The sequence below is a fragment of the Sturnira hondurensis genome, unplaced genomic scaffold, assembly GCF_014824575.4.
Source record: "Sturnira hondurensis isolate 20B ecotype Veracruz unplaced genomic scaffold, ASM1482457v3 Scaffold0006805, whole genome shotgun sequence".
Lineage (NCBI taxonomy): Eukaryota > Metazoa > Chordata > Mammalia > Chiroptera > Phyllostomidae > Sturnira > Sturnira hondurensis.
Genome location: NW_028079436.1, coordinates 73,763 through 93,209, shown reverse-complemented (window position 1 = coordinate 93,209; position 19,447 = coordinate 73,763). Strand labels below are relative to the sequence as shown.

The 19,447-nt window shown below is 41.0% G+C and overlaps 1 protein-coding gene across 1 annotated transcript in view; it reads left to right on the top strand.

The window, feature by feature from the left end:
• Nucleotides 1-19,447, top strand: part of LOC118990125 (dynein heavy chain 3, axonemal-like) — a gene marked incomplete at its 3' end in the record, with an annotated part of 173,441 nt that overhangs the window by 85,091 nt on the left and 68,903 nt on the right. The window contains exon 19 of the mRNA XM_037050535.1: nucleotides 2,470-2,561. Within this exon, the coding sequence (XP_036906430.1) occupies nucleotides 2,470-2,561 (92 nt within the window). The remainder of the gene's footprint in view (nucleotides 1-2,469; nucleotides 2,562-19,447) is intronic.

Genomic DNA, 19,447 nt, shown 5'->3' with positions numbered 1-19,447 from the left:
AGGCAAAAAACAAAAGAACAAGAAATAGCAGATGAGAGGGAGTAGAAGGTATGGTACAGTAAGCCACAGTTGAGAGTGGATGCAGCCAGGGGAAGAAGCTCCAGAGTAATAAGCCCCTGAAGTGAAAGTCCAGTGGGTGAGCTCAGAAAGGACACAAGATACACTTAAGGTTGCTCCACTCTAAGCCCCTTCCTTATTACATTATAGGTCATACCACAAGCCATGCCCTGTGACAGCCCCAAATCTGGGGAAGCTCTTCTCTGTCTATCCTAATGCCTAACTCAGGAGACCCATTTGCACAGAGTCTGGTTTTGACAAGGGGAAGGCTAAACAACCTGTAGCTCCAAGGCTGTAAGATGGATCTTCTGGAGTCCTAGGGTGGCTCCATGAGGTTTCTAACCATTTCACAGGACTTAATCAGGAAAGGCTGGTTCCTGTGTTTAAGGCACAGACTTTATTGATATCAGCATAGGAATTGCTAGTACAGTTTAAAACAAGATGGAACAGGTAACATCTGACCTTGGGAAGAAACTGCACTGATGAGTAACAGAGCTGACCCTCTAGGATAGTGTTGCCAACAGAAATATAACATGAACATGTGTAATTTTAAAGGTTTTGAGTAGCCACATTTTAAAAGTATAAACAGGTCAAATGAATTTTATGAATAAATTGTATTTAATGAAACATATCCAAAATATTATCATTTCAACAGGTTATCAAAATAAACATATTAATGAGGTATTTTACATTACTTTTTTCATACCAAGTCTTTGAAATGTGTACTTTTATACTTACAGCACATACAGCACATCTCAGTTTGGACTAGTCATATTTCAAGTTCTCGCTAACCACCAGAGTCCAGTGGCTCCATACTGGACATCTTAGTTCTAGGCTCATAGAATAGAAAACCAGGTGCTTTGTTAATCTCCATAATTAACAAAAGCACTTTAATTAATAGGGCTACCAATCTGTGAGTCTTCCTTATGGGCCAAACCCTATGCCAAGCGCTTTACATAGTTACATCATTTAGTACTAGAACTAGCCAGTATGTTGTTCTAAGCCATACTTAGCATAAATGAGAGCCAGGACCAGCAGGGACAGCTGTGCAGATTGAGCTCCATGATTCTGAGGAATGCCATTTATGAGCACTACAGTGTAGTTTTACTTTCTAGAGTTCTACAGTGGATAACCTGCACAGCTGTACATAGAAAAACTGAGAGAGATGGATAAGAGCTTTGGAGTCACAACTGGATCCAAGACCCAATTCTGCCATTTACTAGCTGGATTGTCCTGGAGAAGTAATTAATTTCTTTGCCTTAGTTTCCTTATATGTAAAATGAGATTAATAGCACATCAGTACATTTCTCATTGTGTTGGGAGAATGAAATAAGTACATAAAGATCTTAAAACAGTGACTGTACAGAGTAAACTCTCAATAAATGTTAATTACCTTTATTATTTCTATTACTTTAGTAGTCCTTCAGGTGTCCTCAGAAGGCAGGTTGCAAGCCATTTGAATTAACTTGTTCACTAAGTGCTTTCTCTTATGAATATTTACTGATTCCTATTAAGTGCAAGGCTCCAAGGACACAGGCTAAACAAGAAAGAACATAACACAACTCTCCTATTTTTTTCTGCTCTGACATTCTTTAGTCATACTGGGGTTGGATAGAGACAAAATTAGACAGTAGGTGAGGTTTTCAATAGTGCCTCTTCCCTTCAATCCTACTGTTCTTCTTTAGCACACATAATTCTCAGACTGCCCAGATCTCCCACTCCCTGAGAAAAGCGTTCAAAATCTGTCAGAGACCTTATCGGAGACCTTTCTTGGGGATATTTTCACTTAAAAAATAAGCTTAGGATAATATTTACACCAAGGAAAAGGCACAAGTGCTAACATTTCCAGCAACTTAGCACACTGAGATGGAAAGGAAAATATTGTAGAGGAACCCTTCCTCCTTCCAATGTCCTCAGATCACAGAATTGGGGGCCTGCCTGCCACATGTACTCAGGACTTCCCTGCTTTTATTCAGCAAACATTGCAGTTTCTTTCATGGACCAGACTTCACACTAGGCCCTGGAAACAAAAACAAACAAGACACACTCCCAACCCCAAAATACTAAAAGATTTGCACTGTGCCAATTGCTGGTAAAAAAAAAAAAAACAGCTCCCAGTAAAGCAGACATAATGCAGTGTGGTCCCTGGGCCACCCCCAAATCTTTAGCTCTGCACCATCCAATTCTGTAGCCACTATTTACATGAAGCTATTTAAACATAAGTTAAATAAAATTGAAAAGTCAGTCTCTTGGCCATATCAACCACATCTCCAGGGCTCAGTAGCTGAATGTGACTGGTGGCTACTGTGAGAAGCAGTGAGGACACTGAGCACTTTCATTATCACTGGAAGCCCACTGGGCATCACTATGTTGAACCATAAACACTTTCTTTCATCTTTTTTTTTTTTGCAGATTAGTGAGCTTGTCGGCTGTGAAATAAAGCCTACAGAAACAACTTGTCTGGCAAATATGCTGGAATTTGGATTCAGCAAATTCATTGACAAGTAAGGTGCCTCTCTTCCTTTGGGAAGTGTTTTGGTCAAAGTACCTGTAAGTTCCTAATATGATAGGACTAGCCTCATAGCAGGCTGTTTTCTTTCTTCAGATTTGTGAAACCTAATATTTTCTTTTTTAATATATTTTATTCATTATGTAAATACAATAGTCACATTTTTCTCTCTCCTTTATTCCCCTCTGCCCTGCATCCTCCCTTTCAACAGTATACACCCCCTTAGTTCATGTCCATGTGTCATACATATAAGTTCTTTGTCTTTCCTATTTCTCATACTATTCTTAACCTCCCCTTGTCTATTTTGTACCTACCATTTATGCTTATTATTGACTCAACATTTTCCCCCATTCTCCTCCCTCCCCCCACCCACTGAAAACCCTCCATGTGATCTCCATTTCTCTGATTCTGTTCCTGTTCTAGTTGTTTGCTTAGTTTGTTTGTTTGTTTTTTAGGTTCAGTTGTTGATAGTTGTGAGTTTCTTGTCATTTTAATGTTCAGAGTTTTGATCATCTTCTTTTACTTAAGTCCCTTTAACATTTCATATAATAAGGGCTTGGTGATGTTGAACTCCTTTAACTTGGCCTTATATGGGAAGCACTTTATCTGCTCTTCCATTCTAAATGATAGCTTTGCTGAATATAGTAATCTTAGGTGTAGGTCCTTGACTTTCATGACTATGAATATTTCTTTCTAGTCCCTTCTTGCCTGTAAGATTTCTTTTGAGAAATCAGCTGATAGTCTTATGGGAACACTTTTGTAGGTAACAAGTCTCCTTTTCTCTTGTTACTTTTAAGATTCTCTCCTTATCTTTAACCTTGGGTAATGGAATTATGATGTGCCTTGGTGTGTGCTTCCTTGGGTCCAACTTCTTTGAGACTCTCTGAGCTCCCTGGACTTCCTGGAAGTTTATTTCCTATGGCGGATTGGAAAAGTTATCCTTCATTATTTCTTCAAATAAGTTTTCAATTTCTTGTTCTCCCTCTTCTCCTTCTGGCATCCCTATGATTTGAATGTTGGAACATTTAAAGTTGTCCTGGAGGTTCCTAAGCCTCTCCTAATTTTTTTTCTTCATTCTGTTCTGGTTGAATGTGTACTTCTTCCTTCTGCTCCAAATCATTGGTTTGAGCCCGGTTTCTTTTTCTTCAATGTTGGTCCCCTGTATATTTTTCTTTATTTCACTTTGTGTAACCTTCACTTCTTCCTCTATTTTGCAACCATACTCAACCATTTCGTGAGCATCCTGATTACCAGTGTTTTGAACTGTACATCGGATACATTGGCTGTCTCTTCATTACTTAGTTCTATTTTTGGAGCTTTGATCTGTTCTTTTATTTGGGCCATATTTTTTTTTTGTCTCAGTATGCCTGTTACATTCTAAGAGGCAGATTTTAGGTACTTTCCAGGGTGGGGCAACCCACAACCCACTGGACTGTGGCACTGTATGTGGGAGAGGGGTCTAAAAGGGAACAATGGGGGTCTAAAAACTCTGCTCTCGACCAGCTTTCAGTCTCTTACACCTCTACCCACAATCAAATTGGGTCCTTCTGGTGCTGATTCCTAGGTGTGTGAGCTTGTGTGTACTCTAGGACCCTGTGGGTATCCCCAATAAACTCCTGTGAGGCTGGGAATTTTTTCTGCCATCACAATTCCCACAGGATTTTTACAGCCAGATGTTTTGAGGCTTTATTTCCCCTGTGCTGGAACCCTGGGATGCTCAGTCTGTCTTATTCCACAGTTGTTCCCACTGATTTGTCGTCATGCAAATGTGGAGGACTACCTGGTCCTCCAGCTGCTAGTTGCTGAGCATATTGGCTGCCAATCTCCACCCCTTCTACCAGTCTAGATCAATGTTTCCTTAACTCCTTGGTTGTCAGACTTTCATACCATTCAATTTTCTGCCAGTTCTGGTTGTTTTTGTTTTTAAATTTGTTGTTGTCCTTCTTTTGGTTGTGCAAGGAGGCAACGTGTATCTACTTGTACCTCCATCTTAGCTGGAAGTCCAGATTTGTGTAATCTAAGAGTTTTAAGTAATGTCCCCTTCAGGTGACTAGCCACTTGTTAAGCCTTCATTTCATTGACTAGAAAATTGAATCTGAAGTTTTAGTTCAAAAACAAATTAATTTTTAATGTTATTTGAACCAGAGCTCCAAACCCAGCTCTCTCTCTCAGTGGCTTTGAGTAAAACCATTTAACCTTTCTAGACCTCAGTTTCCTCTTATTAAACAAACAATAACAACAACAAACAAGAGTGGCTGTCTGTACTCTAAAATTCTCTGAAACATGGCTATGTGAGAGATCTCTTCATTTGCATACTCCCCTTCTCCAAATGCCCCTGGATTTTGTGAGTGAAAATTTGTGCAATTGAAGTTGCTATTCTCAGGACCCTGTTTCTCTCCACACTTCCTTCAAGGCAATCAATGGGTGAGGAGATGTGGTGTTGCCTGGACTTCAGAAGCCCTGTTAGGCAGCTGGGTTCAGGTCTAACTCCACACACAGGTTCTCAGAGTGTAGCTCTAGACCAGCTGCATTGGCATGACCTGGAAACTTAGTAAAAAATGTACATTCTCAAACCTACCAAAATCTAATGATTCAGAAATTCTGTAGGTGGGCCCTGCAATATGTCTTTTCACCAGTCCAGGTCAACACTCTCCATTGGGGGAGCTACTAGCCACATATAACTATTGGGCCCTTGAAATGTAGTGATTATGAACTAGATTTGTTGGAAGTGTAACAGTAGGATACAGTTACACTTCCTGTATACTGTATACTGTAACTCACTTATGCGGTCTTTTGCCTCATCAGTCCTTTTCATACCTTCTATTGTGTTCTTCAGTTCAGAAATTGTATTCTTCATTTTCTCTTGGATTTTGCTGATGGTTTCTATTTCCTTATTCATGTTGATATAGTTTCCAATGAGTTCATTGTAGCTCGAGCCCCTGTAGTTTGTGGTAGCTTGTTTTAATCTCTTTGAATTTCCTGATAACCAGTGGCTTGAATTCAATATCTGATAGTTGACTTGCCTCTATTTCATCTAACATTTTTTCTGAGACATCCATTTTTTTCTTTCATTTGGGGATTGTTTATTTGTTTTCCCATTGTTTTTTATACTCATCTTGTTGGCCTCAGCTTCTTAAATTGATCTGTTCTGATTCCCTGGGTTTTTGGTGTCAACTTCTGTCATAGAATACCCGTGAAATTCAGTGGTGCAGTCTCCTGCAGGTATCTTGGTGTTCTCTGCTTCCACCTATTCCTTTTTTTGTGCATGTGTAATCATTTGGAGGGGGAGGCAATATGGTTTATGATAGCAGAAGAGTATTTTATGTTATTTACAGTCACAATTGGTAGAGAAGAAATAGAGAATTTTTAGGCTATGTGTAGTGTTAACCATACTCTTCAACCCAGCTTTCCACTTTTAAGAAAGGATGGACAGAAGATAAGTCTCTTGTTGGGAAGGGAAGGCTTGTGGGTTGTATCTAGAAAGCAGTGTGGTTGTGGATGGTCAAATTTTGAGGTAAGGTGAGAGTAAACTTTAGTAACTAGGTGTACCATGTGAGCAAATAGAGTTAATCACTACAGTAATAGAATTCAGGAACTTGTAAGGTGGTGAAGGTCTGAGAGATGTTTTGTGAAGTATTTACCATTGTATAGAACAGCTATTATTTACAATAATATTTGAGCAGCATTCACGTGACATACTCTGTGTAATCTGTCTAAATGGGAGTTACCGAGCTTGGGTAGTATGCCAAAGGAAAGTAAGTGGTGTGAAGTATAGAAAATTAGCAATACACTGTGGGGAAACCTGTCAAATAGTACCATATAACCAGCCAGAACTAAGAAACCTGTCCAGAAAGAGGAATACAAAGATATTATTAAAATAAAAAAAGAAGTGAGAATAATGCAAAAAATAATAATACACCTATGCAGCAACTGGAGGCTTCTCTGCTATAGCAAAGTGAAATTTGTCTCTGTGTCTCTATTGTTGAGATGCCCCCTCTTTAGGTCCCACTATGGTCCTTTTGCAGTTCCGTTATTTGTGTCTCTTGTGGGTTAAAGAAAACTAAGCAACAAACAAATAAACAATCCAACACACACACACACACACACACACAAAAGAGTCAGGAGAAAGGAGGAATAAGCGAAAAGTTTGGGAAGAAACGAAGAAGGACTAAAACTGGTCAAAAAGAAAAATGAGGGACAAAGTATTGAAAGATAGAGCAACAATACAATTTTAAAAATATAATATTACTTAGAAAAGAAGTTTCAAGAAAAAAATCTTCCTTTGTCGGTTTCAACCTGTCTAAACCGGTTCTTTCAGTTGCAGCAGGACCTCTCTGTGGGCTGGGATGCAGGCGCGCATGCTGGAGCACAGGTGCCAGGCAGGCTACCAGATTGGGATGCAGGTGCCCGCACCCCCAACAGGCTGCCTGGGTCCCATGGGATCTGGCACTGTCCATCCCATTCCTGTGGCAGGACCCAAGCCCTCCCCTGGATGGCTGCTGGACTGGTTGGGCTGTGAGGCAAGTTGCTGTCGCAGAACACCTCAGTTCACTTTCCAATAGAGACTTCTCCACAAAGCCTGCCTCTCAGCCCAGCCCAATCCCCAAAAGATGGCAATGACAGTGTCCTTCTCAAATTTCCCTCAAATTCCTGGGCTGCCAGGCTGGTGGGCTGGTGGGCTAGGGACCACAGAGTCTGCAGTTCAACAGGGCCCTCCACCCATGCCACCCTTTACATAAACTTAAGCCCACAGGTCTCTGCCCGGTATTGCCCAGCCTTGGTTAGACAGGGAAGGAGCAAGTCTGTTCTCTCCCACAGACCCTGTAGCAGGCCCACAGCTCCCATGGAGTCTGTTGTAGACCCACCAGTTGCTGGGCTTCCGGAGTTCCCTCCGAAGCAGGCACCCCAGCACTGGTCCCAGACTGGGGCCTCTGTTTCCCACTGATGCTGCTAGGCACCGGCGCCGCTTCTTGTCTGTACTCACACACCAGCGGAGGTCGCCTGCCGCCTCCTATTGTCTGCACTCAAGTATCAGGCCGCTGGCGCAGCCGCTTTTGTCCTCACACGCCTTCCGAAGTCCTCACTGACCTGTAGTTGTCTGGTTACTCCATCACACTCTCTGGTCTCTTATTTTCATAAATGCTGGGGAATTGTTGGTTGATTATGCTGTTCTCCAGTAGATCTGCCTGGATTTTCTACCAGGTACATGGGAGCTGGATTCCCTCCGTACTGCTCTGTCACCATCTTAATCTCTCTCCCTATGGGGAGTTCTAAAAGCCTAAGACCTTTTAGGTCTTCTTAGCCTTGCTGTCTTACTCTTGCAGAAAAGAGTAAGGTTGTTAAGCCTGCTCAGCTGGTTTTGCTGATCTTTCTCATTTCTGCCTGAGTTGGAGGACTGGGCTCAATCTTCCTTTTCCAGTCGTTCCACCAGGGAAGAAGATCTGGTCTGGCTTTAATATCAGTTGCACAGTTCCCAGCCCACTGCCCTAATAGCACCCTGTGGCCTGCACTCTCCACTCTGCATCACTGTGCCAGGCTGGGGTCAAGAAACCACCTCACTTTGCACCCCTTTGATCAGACTATCCAGGTGTACTGATTGGCAGCAGGTTGTGCCCACAGTCCTCATCTTTGTTGACTAGGCAGCTATGCATGCACGGGGTCCCTGTCCAGCATGCCTCAGAAAAAAAGTCTCTCTGAGTGCTACTGCTGCAGCTCCAAGCCACTGCCTGACTTTCCACACACTAACTCTCTGGCAAATCAAGAGTCCATCTCTGTCACTGCCAGTTGTGACCCTCCTCTTCCCCCAGTTCCAGGTGCAGCCAGAATCCCCTCCACTCTCTGGCACTTTCCTGGCCAGCAACCACCACCCCAGCTAGTGTGTACTGCCAACTGTGTGAGTGTGTATAGCCTGTTTCTCCATGGCAACTCTGTGCATTCAAGTTGCTCCTTGCATGGGTCTGTGGATTCCCCACCCTAGGATTGGAGGGAGCCACTAGGCTGCTATCCCTGTCTAGGCTTTCCTCAGATGTTGTCCCCATGACAGCCACAGTTTCTGGTGCCAGCCCCAGAACTTTCCCTGTCCTCCTATAAAACCTCCTTACTGCCTATTTTGAAGCATCCTCTGCACACTTTGGCTCCCAAACTTCATATCAGCTAAGATTCTGCTGACTGTTCACTTTGTTTTTCAGAAGCTCAGCTAAGTGTTCCAGTTGAGTGTATGAGCAAGTAGGCTCAGCTCCTACCTACTTCACTGCCATATTACAAAAAAAAAGTTTTTAAAGCCATAGCTAGTGTGACTCAGTGTGTTTAGTGCCAGCCTGTGAACCAAAAGATTACTGGTTTGATTCCTAATCAGGGCACATGCCTGGGTTGGGGCCAGGTCCCCAGTGGGGGCATATGAGAAGCAACTAATCAATCTATCTTTCTGTCTTCTATATATCGATATTTCTCTTCCTCACTTCCTCCCTCCCTTCTCTTCTCTCTAAAAGTTAATGAATAAAATATTTTTTTTAAGATTTTATTTATTTATTTATCTTTAGAGGGCAAGGAGAGAGGGAGAGAAACATCAATGTATGGTTGCCTTTTGTGCATCCCCTGCTGGTAGTTAGCCTGCAAGGAACCAGCCTGCAACCCAGGCATGTGCCCTGACTGGGAATCGAACTGCGATCGTCTGGTTTGCAGGCCCGCACTCAATCCACTGAGCTATGCCAGCCAGGGCTTAAATCTTTTAAAAATTATTTTTAAAAAGTCATAAGGTGCATTACAAGCATTTTATCTTATTTAATTATACCAACAAACCCTTATATGGACAGATGCAGACTTAAGGCCTTTCAAGGGACTTGGTCATGGTCACACAGCCAGTCTTGCATCTCATACTCACCTGAGCTTGCACCTGCCTTTATTAATTATTCCCTATGCATACAAATCTTTTGGCTGTCTCCCAAGAAGGCCACATTTAGGATGTGACCATGCTTCTGAGGTTCTGATCAGTCATTGTTTGGCATTATCTGTGCCTCATCTGCCTCCTGGATAAGGCTAAATGGGCTCAGCTCTGTTTAGTTAGCACTATTTGGCTGACTGTGTGAACAATTCTACTGCTCCTTTTGGCAGAGGGTAGAAGGCACACAGTGTACAAGAAACACCAGATTAGGAGTCAGAGGAACTTGTGTCTAGACATTGTTCAGGCACTCCCCAGCTGTGCAAATGCCTTTGGGCACATTCATGGCTTCTTCTGGGCTTCAGTTTTCTGACCTGTAAATAAAGATCGTATGGTCTCTTCTGCAGTAGAGTGTATAATGAAAACCCAGCACTGAGGCAGAGAAAGTAAATTTTTCTTTTCCTTCCAAGAACTTGGCTTCCCAGTTCTCTTATCACATCAGGGTTTAAGACCCAGATATCTATGTGGAAATCAAAAGAAGAAATTTGTCTTCCCCTTGTCTCCTCCCTCCCTCCACTTTTCTGTGGAACAGAGGGGCTATAGATGGGTGGACCCTGCATATCAGGAAAACCGCAGGTTGGGTTTTTTGCTCGTTTGTTTTTTTTTAAAGGTAGGGCCAGGAAGTAGAGCAAAAGCCAACACATAAGTTAACAAAAATTCCAAGATCTGAATAAAAAATAAGAGTAGTAATTCTGGAGTAAATAAGGAACAATAAAAGATAAACAAAAATGAACAAAAAAGAGATCTTGTGTTAATGGCCTTAAAACAGTGATTCTGTACTGGGGACAATTTTCCTCCCCCAGGGAACATTTGGCAACAACTGGAGACATTTTTGATTACCACTGCTGCAGATGGAAATGAGTTCCAGGTTCTTGGTGGTTGCAAGCAAAGAACTGAATGGACTACACAAACAGTTAAGCAAGTTAAGCAAAGCAAGCAAGATTTATTAAGAAAAGTATACATTCCAAGTTATGGAAGCAGGCCACCTCTGACAAGAGAATGGCCCCCTTATGCTGAAAGGGTGCAGGCTTTATAGGGGGTTGGTTTATTCTGAATTCTTTTGTTTCATTTGACAGGCTGCACAGGTGCTTATATAACTTTTAAGTTTCTGCACATGTGATTTCTGAGAATCTCGCTTGATTGCCCACTCAGGGACCAAACTACAATACTTATTTATTGTAATAGCATGATAATGAAGCAGAGGTGAAACAGTGGTCAACTATGGCTACAGTGTGCACACATGGCTTCTTGTTAGGTGCTGCAAGGTGTTTCTTGGTAACCAGGACACTGGATACTAGCTGATAACAGAATGGCACCTCAGGACTTCCTCATTTCTATTCTATCTCCTGCCTCAAGTTCCCCCTGGAAGACATGGTTCTCAAAAATTCGTTTTGGGGTTGCTGAGAGAGGACAGTCAATCTTCTGTATCTACTTCCTGCTAGAAAGGGACAGTAGACACTGCCTACTGAGAACTACCAAACTCTAACCCTATTTTATCTAGTGGTTGGAGAGGAATTCCTGAGACACTATCATGGACACTATATGTTGGTCAGCTCTAGCATCACTGTTAGGGATTGGTTGAAAACTCTAGAGCATCATCTTCCTGATGTGGAACTGTTCAAGTCTAGAAGATACAAATTTAAACAATAGGTTAAATAAGCAAGGCCCACAGAGCAATAGGGTTAGGTGCATTGCTAAGGGACCTAATAGGGGCAATAGCTGAGATGTACTTGAGAGCCAGGACATCAGGGCATCTTGAATACCCAGGTTTTGTTTGTTATACTTATGTAGCCATTTTGCTTGCTCATAGATATTTTTTATATTGGTATCAACTAGCCCAGAGTTGTTTACATAGACACAGCATGTCTTATTCAATGTACAAACCCCAACTGCTCAGCTAGAAGGTAATCAAGGGCCAGATAATTGTCTATGAGTATATTTGCTAATGAATCTATAGAACCATATATTTTTGCTAGGGCATCAGCAGTGTTCCAAATGATATGTTCTGCAATCTGAGTGAGCTCTTGTAATGAATTTTATGATATGCAAATTCTCCCCACAGAGTGGTAGCAGCTATGGCCAATGCCACCCTTACTACCTCTAAACCAAAGGCTTTTTTTTTCTTGCTGTTGTCTGCCTTCCTGAGCTATGGGTAATTTTTTTTTTATCACAGGCTAACTAAATTTAAGTCTCATTTAAAGAGAGAGGGGAAGGGAGAGAGAAAAAGAGGAGATGAAACATCAGTCGGTTGCCTTTCCCATGCCCCCAACTGGGGACCTGGCCCACACCACAGGCATGTGCCCTGGCTGGGAACTGAACCAGTGACTTTTTGGATCACAGTCTCGCACTCAATCCACTGAGCCACACCAGCCAGGGCAGCTATGGGTAATATTTAAAATAGTAAGGCCATGAGGTGCCAAAGTACCAAGAGCACAGTCACCTCCATGGAGAGAATTTGTAAGATGTGAGTGGGCAATTGCCTCTAAGAGTTTTGAATGAGTAGTTAAAAGGTTGTTAGGAGTTCCACATAGCCAACCAAGGCCTGGAGGTACAACAGTGGAGTTGTTTTCCTTAAGGAGTATGGAAGCAGAAAGTGAGGTACAACCTTTAAAGGGGTCTAATTTTAGGTCTTAAATATGTTGCCCTGTGTGGGATTGTGAGAATTTATATAGCACTCCATGAAGTAGTTTTCCTAATTTCCAACTAGTGCGTGGCTCCCTCTGCTGAACTTGTTTGTGTGCAGAAAGAAACAGGCTGTGTACCAAGGCTGGCTTTTATCAGCCATAGGCCTAAGTGAGGGCCAGTTGAAGTCTCATAGAGCTCCCAGAGATCCACCTTAGTTGTTAAACTAATCAGTGATGTAGCCTAAATCTGTAATCAGCAGCTCAACTTAAGCTCCACAGGGTAGGACAGAGTAATTCCCGTGGGCAGGACTATTGCTTTCCCTCAGACTGATGCCATTTGGAGAGGAGAACTCTGCCTGAGAAAGATGGCTTCTGCAGTATAGGGAATGACTCAACACAGCTATCTTGATAACTGTTCCTTCAGTTCTCTCCCCAGAGCCACCAACACCAGACTCTCCTCAAGCATTTATAGTCCACTCTGCCCTCCCTCTGCCAGAGCCCAGGATAAGTAGCTACAAATGAAATTTTGTGCATTGGCCCTTTAAAGAAGTTCTCTGACTCTCCAGCTATTTCTCCGTGGCAGACAGGTACCCTGCTGCTTTTCACAGCTGGATGTTATTTAGGTTCTTTTCTGGCTCTGGTGATGTAGGCTGGGGAGCCAAGGTTGGGGTTTAGACTCCATACTTCTCAGGGGGAATCCCCAGCTGCTAAAATATTCCTCCAGAACTGTAGCTGCCACCCATGGGAGCCAAGCCAGCCCTCTTGAGCATCCTCTGCACTCCCTACAAGTCACATTATGGTGAAGTGGTTTCTTCTGTCTGTCCATGGTTATAAGGCTTCTCTCCAGCTAGTGTTCAGTTGGTTATTCAGGATGATTTCTCTACAACTTAGTTGTAATTCCAGATTGGTCCTGGAGAGGGATGGAGGGTCCATCCAGATGGAGGGTCCATCTGTTAGTATAGTTTCCACTTACTCCTCCACCATCTTGGATCTCAAATAATCCTGCTGAGTCTCATTTCAGGAGGTGGAAAAACAGATGGGCTTTTAAAGCCTATACTGTGGCATATACTGTGCTAACAAGCATTCAGGTAAATAAGGTAATAGGCATACACTAACAAAAGAAAGAACACAAACATTACTGAACACAGAAAATCATAATCCGGTTTCTGAGTCTGTGAGCATGTCAGTTGAGAAGGCTCCCAATTGCAAGACTTTTGCTGGAATAAAATTAAGAAATGACAATCTGATAGATCCTCTTTTTCTGAAGTTTAAATATCTCTGGTGATACCATCAGGCACTCAGGTACATCCTATATGGCTGACACCTCATCAGTAGTTCTCGGTAATTTTAAGTCAGAGGATGAGAGAGAAAAAAATGAAACATTAGTTTGGGAGAAAACTAGAAAAATTAGGATTCAGCTCTGGCTGGTGTGACTCAGTGAATTGAGTGCGGGCCTGTGAACCACACGAACGTGGTTCGATTCCCAGTCAGGGCACATGCCTGGGTTGCAGGCCAGTTCCCAGTTCCCAGCAGAGGATACATGAGAGGCAACCATACATTGATATTACTCTCCTCTCTCCTTCCCTTCCCCTCTAAAGATAAATAAATAAAATCTTAAAAAGAAAAAGAAAAATTAGGATTCAGTTCAGTTTGTGGGGAACAAGGGAGCATTATGATTTTCATGGATATGTAACTTCTCTTCCTAAAATTACCCTCATTTTTATCAAAGAGATTGCATTAAGTCCAATTTCAATTTGGCCTGATTATTTGCATAGACACAAGAAGAATTATAATTGATCATATAGGCTCTTTTAAATATGCTTTGCTAGAGTTTCAAAAGGGACCTTCAGAATGGGTTTGAGCCAGCCTCACAGGACAAACTAGCCAAGCCACAGAAGTACCATATGGCTTTGCCTGAAATACCTATAAGTTGGGGTGGATTTCTCAAGTTCTTGAGGTCCCCAAAATGTTTGAGGTTCCTTCCTTCATGTCTTTCAGAATGCAACTTTCATTCCTTACCCAGAAAGACTGTCATGAACCTTGTGATCAACCAAGATACCAGGCCATTTTTGTAGTAGGCTTCTATTAGCTTTGAAACTCAATCTTTAGTCCAGGCATGACTCCTTTGATCATGACATTCCAGACAAAGACTTGGTTAACAAACCACAGTTGGAAACTGGTCCTATTATAAAGAAAAGAGATTCTTTTTTTTTATGGGTTTTTTTTTATTTAACTTTTGTTCAAGTACAGTTTTCTTTCTTGTATTCTCCGCCCTGCCCCCCCCCAGTGCTCCCCACCCCCTCCCATCTCCGCCCCCAATCTTAGTTATTGTCCATGTGTCCTTCATACTTATTCATGTGAGTCCATCCCCTTTTACTCTGTGCTTCTCACCCCTCTACCCTCTGGACCCTGCCAGCACGTTCTGTATTCCAGTGTCTTTGGTTATATTTTGCTTGCTTGTTTGCTTTGTTGTTTAGCTTCCTGTTAGAGGTGATATCATATGGTATTTGTCTTTCACTGCCTGGCTTATTTCGCTCAGCATAATGCTTTCCAGTTCCATCCATGATGTTGCAAAGAGTAGGAGCTCCTTCTTCCTTTCTGCAGCATAGAATTCCATTGTGTAAATGTACTATAGTTGTTTGATCCAGTAATCAACCGATGGGCATTTAGGTTGCTCTAACTCTTGGCTATTGTAAATTGTGCTGCTATGAACATTGGGATGCATAGGTTCTTTTGGATTGGTGTTTCAGTGTTCTTAGGATACACTCCTAGCAGTGGAATTGCTGGGTCAAAAGGCATGTCCATTTTTAGTTTTCTTAGAAAATTCAATATTGTTTTCCATAGTGGTTGTACCAGTCTGCAATCCCACCAACAGTGAACTAGGGTCCCCTTTCCCCACAACCTCTCCAGCACTTGTTGTTTGTTTCTTTGTTTATGATAGCCATTCTGACTGCTAAGTGGTATCTCATTGTGGTTTTAATTTGCATCTCTCTGAGAGCTAGCGATATCGAGCATCTTTTCATGTGTCTCTGGATCCTCTGTATGTCCTCCTTGGAGAAATGTCTGTTCAAGTCCTTTGCCCATTTCTTAATCAGGTTGCTTGTCTTCTTAGAGTGGAGTCGAGTGAGTTCTTTGTATATTTTGGAGATTAAACCTTTGTCTGAGGTATCATCGGCAAATATGTTTTCCCAAACAGTTGCTTCTCTTTGTATCTTGATACTGTTTTCCTTAGCCATGCAGAAGCTTTTAATTTTGATGAGATCCCATTTGTTTATTCTTTCCTTTATGTCCCTTGCTCTAGGGGACATATCAGTAAAAATATTGCTGGGTGCAATACCTGAGATTTTCCTGCCAATGCTCTCCTCTAGGACTTTAATGGTTTCCCGGCTTATATTTAAGTCTTTTATCCACCTTGAATTTATTTTGGTGTATGGTGTAAGTTGGTGCTCGAGTTTCATTTTTTTGCATGTGGCTGTCCACTTCTCCCAACACCATTTGTTGAAGAGGCTATCTTTACTCCATTTTATGTTACTGCCCCCTTTGTCGAATATTAATTGACTATAGAGAGTTTCGTTTATTTCTGGGCTCTCTGTTCTATTCCATTGGTCTATGTGCCTGTTTTTATGCCAGTACCAGGCTGTTTTGGTTACAGTGGCCTTGTAGTATAGTTTGATATAAGGTATTGTAATCCCTCCTACTTTGCTCTTCTTTCTCAAAATTGCAGCTGCTATTCGTGGTCTTTTGTAGTTCCATATAAATTTTTGAAATGTTTGTTCTATGTCTGTGAAATATGCCATTGGCACTTTAATAGGTATTGCATTAAATCTGTAAATTGCTTTGGGTAGTATGGACATTTTGATGATGTTAATTCTTCCAATCCATGAACACGGTATATGTTTCCATTTCTTTGTGTCTTCCTTGATTTAAAGAAAAGAGATTCTTATTGGGTTTATGCAAACAAACATACTGTCATGAGAATAATATTCACTTATTATGAGCTGTCAAATTCTGGAGGGATTAGGTAGGAAGAAAAATATAAATGTTTCAGTATTGCTTATGAGGGTATAATTTACAAAATTGTTCTAGGAAAAATAGTTTTCTTATATCTGGAAAAGACAAAGAGCAAAGCCATAGTATAATTATCTTCAGTTCATTTAGTCCCATATAACCAATTTTTGTTTTTATTTGCCAGTATTTCTATGAGTCCAGTTATTCTTTAGAGTTCTACAAATTGTAGAACTCTACAATTTTTGTTTTTATTTGCCAGTTTTCTATGAGTCCAGTTATTCTTTAGAGTTCTACAAATTGTCATCTACTTCGAAGATATCACATGCTTAGATACCTATAATTTAGAGTAAGTCAGAGTCCTTTTCATGAACCTTTTCAAGCATACACTTGCAAATTCATTAAAGTAAAACAGTGACTTTATAAATGATAGAATTTAAAATGACATGGTTATAAATTTTGTTATAATGCAATTGATAACAAACTTTGCTTCTTTGTAAGATATAACATTCTAAGGTAACAATTTCTTGGTAAGTAATAATTACTGTGAAATGACATAGAAGAACACCACAAAGCATATATTTTTAGATTTAACATACAATTTCAAAATAAATGAAGACCAAACAGTATGGGAGGATTTTTTTCCCAAGATTTAGTTAGTTAGTCAGTCAGTCAGTTAGTTAGTTAGTTATTCTTAGACAAAGGGGAAGGGAGAAAGAAAGAGAGGGAAAGAAACATCAATGTGTGATTGCCTCTTGCATACCTGAGAGAGGGTACTGGGGACCTGGCCCACAACCCAGGCATGCGCCCTGACTGGGAATCAAACTGATGAACCTTTGGCTCTCAGGCCAATGCTCAATCCACTGAGCCACAGCAGCCTGTGGTTCAAACCAGTATGCATGATTTTAAAACACTGTACATGACTTATTAGAAGTGTTCACTGAGCATTAGAAACAATTAGTATATTCCCATTGTGTGGATTACAATCACTCAGAATACCATTGCTCAACGTCCCACAGGGAACCATCATTCTTGGCTTGTCTGGTGTCACTAACAGGACACCTGCTACCCCTGAGAGTTTTCTGTTTGAAGTTGGCTCTAAATGTTTCCAAGTTTCTTCCTAGGGCAGGCTAAAATCTCTAGATTATCCATTTCAGTTAAAATATATGTATACAAATAGAACATAGTTATTATTATTCTGTTTGGCAAAAGTTCCCATATAATTTCAAGCATATTAAATAGGCCTAATTAGTTCAAAACTTTTCTTTTTACAAAGAGAACAAATTCTTGAGGTATTCCAGGGGCCCACTGAAATAACTCAAAGTAATTTCTTAGTTTTAAAACTTTATACTTTGGGAAGGTTGTCAAACAAACTTAACCAAAAGATCATAACATATGTTTTTTGTAAAACAACATATTTTTATGGTACAAACTCAAAAAATGAATCAAATTTAAAACTGGTTTTAATATCAAATAATTTGTCCAAACCATAGGATCCTGTTCAATTTCTTTTAGTATTTAATTTGTTTAGGCCAATAAAATATTAAATGCTAGTTATGCTATCCAAAGCAGAAAATGTACCATATGTAATACATAGACAAAAGCTTATTACATAAAGACCATATACACAAAGAATGAACATATAAAGACAATATACATAATTTTAATTACTACTTTTTATAGAGAAAACAAGATTTTTCTCATTTGCTTTTGACAACTTTTAAGACTCGGAAAGGGGCCCTGGCTGGTGTAGCTCAGTGGATTGAGCGCGGGCCTGCGAACCACACGATCAAGGTTCCATTCCCAGTCAGGGCACGTGCCTGGGTTGAAGGCCAGTTTCCAGCAGGGGACTAACGAGAGGCAACCATACATTGATATTTCTCTCCTTCTCTCCTTCCCTTCCCCTTAAAGATAAATAAATAAAATCTTTTTTAAAAGGCTAGGAAAGGGCATGGAAGGTCCTAAACACCAAGCAAGAAGACCAGTTGAGATTCTTAATAAAAGCTTCAAGAACTGTTGATGAGGAGTGGAATTAAAGAAAGTCTCTCCTCCAAAGAATATAGCAGCAAGAAAGAGCCTGGGCAGGGCGGCTTTGGCCCCCTCTTTTTCTCATGCTGGATACATTTCTCCATTTTCCTCTAAATCATGTTTGTTAAAAACTGAGAAGGCAATATCTATCAACTGGGCCATAGAAATGTGTGCACTCATTTGTAATTTCTAGAGCTTGCCACAAATATCTGGAGCTGACTGACTAAACAGAGTTTTATCCCATTAATATTTGGCCTTCTGGAGAGGATGGATCTAGAATAGTATAGTTCCTGAATACCTCAACCAGCCTCTTATGAAAGAGAGCAGGATTCTCTTCCTTTCCTTGTGTTATTTATCTGATCTTAAGTTACAGGATTCCTAATACATTGTCTCATCCATGCTAGTAAACACTGAATCATGGTGTTCCTGTTTCTAGTCCCTCCATGAGTATTACAGTCCCAATCAGGCTCTTGATCAAGGACTGTTTGAGCTGCCAGTCCTACGTCATTGGGATTTTTAGTATGTAACTGCATATTTGTGAGTTTACCCCCAAATTTGCTGTTTATTTTCTGAAGAAAAACAAATGGTTAAAATTTTATATAGGTGTTTCCAGGACATGTCAAAGGCAAGGGTTTTAAAATTACTAGTAAAGTGTGAGGGATGTTCAGAAAAGTTTCCTAGTCTATCTTTGCATTGCTGCAGGTAAGTTATTGAGGACACATGTACCTGAAAAGGACCTTGTGTGCCTGCTATTTCCCTCATGGGTAGGAGGGCATGAGCTGCAGATATAAGCTCTGCTCCAAGTATTGTCTTGCTGGACTAGGTTTCTCTCCAGATGATAATTTTGAGTATATTGGAGAGTAGTTGTACATGGTAGTTGGCTCAGGGGTTGAGGCCTCTGGGCTCTGAGGCCTACTAGAATATAATTGTTAGCTCTCAAAAGAGTTGTCTTCTTGTTCTCAGAGCAAAGAGATAAATTTTGATATAATGCCACAAAAGCTTGAATGTAGGGGACCTCTGACTACTTACCTAACTTCTGACAAAACAGGTCTAACCGGGGTGTGGTGTTGTAATTTTTGCTCCCATTTCCAGGCCATATTTCCCCAGCTCCTAGCCTATACTGAGGCCAAGCTATATTGTAAAATAAAATTAACCTCTTCTTCTTAAGGTTTTCAGAGTCAAATGTATCCAACTTTCTAAGAATGCATCCCAACTGGGATCCTGAGGGGATATAGGGTATATTTTCCTATCTTGTCATAGCAAACAGAGAAAAGAGTGGAACTCCCC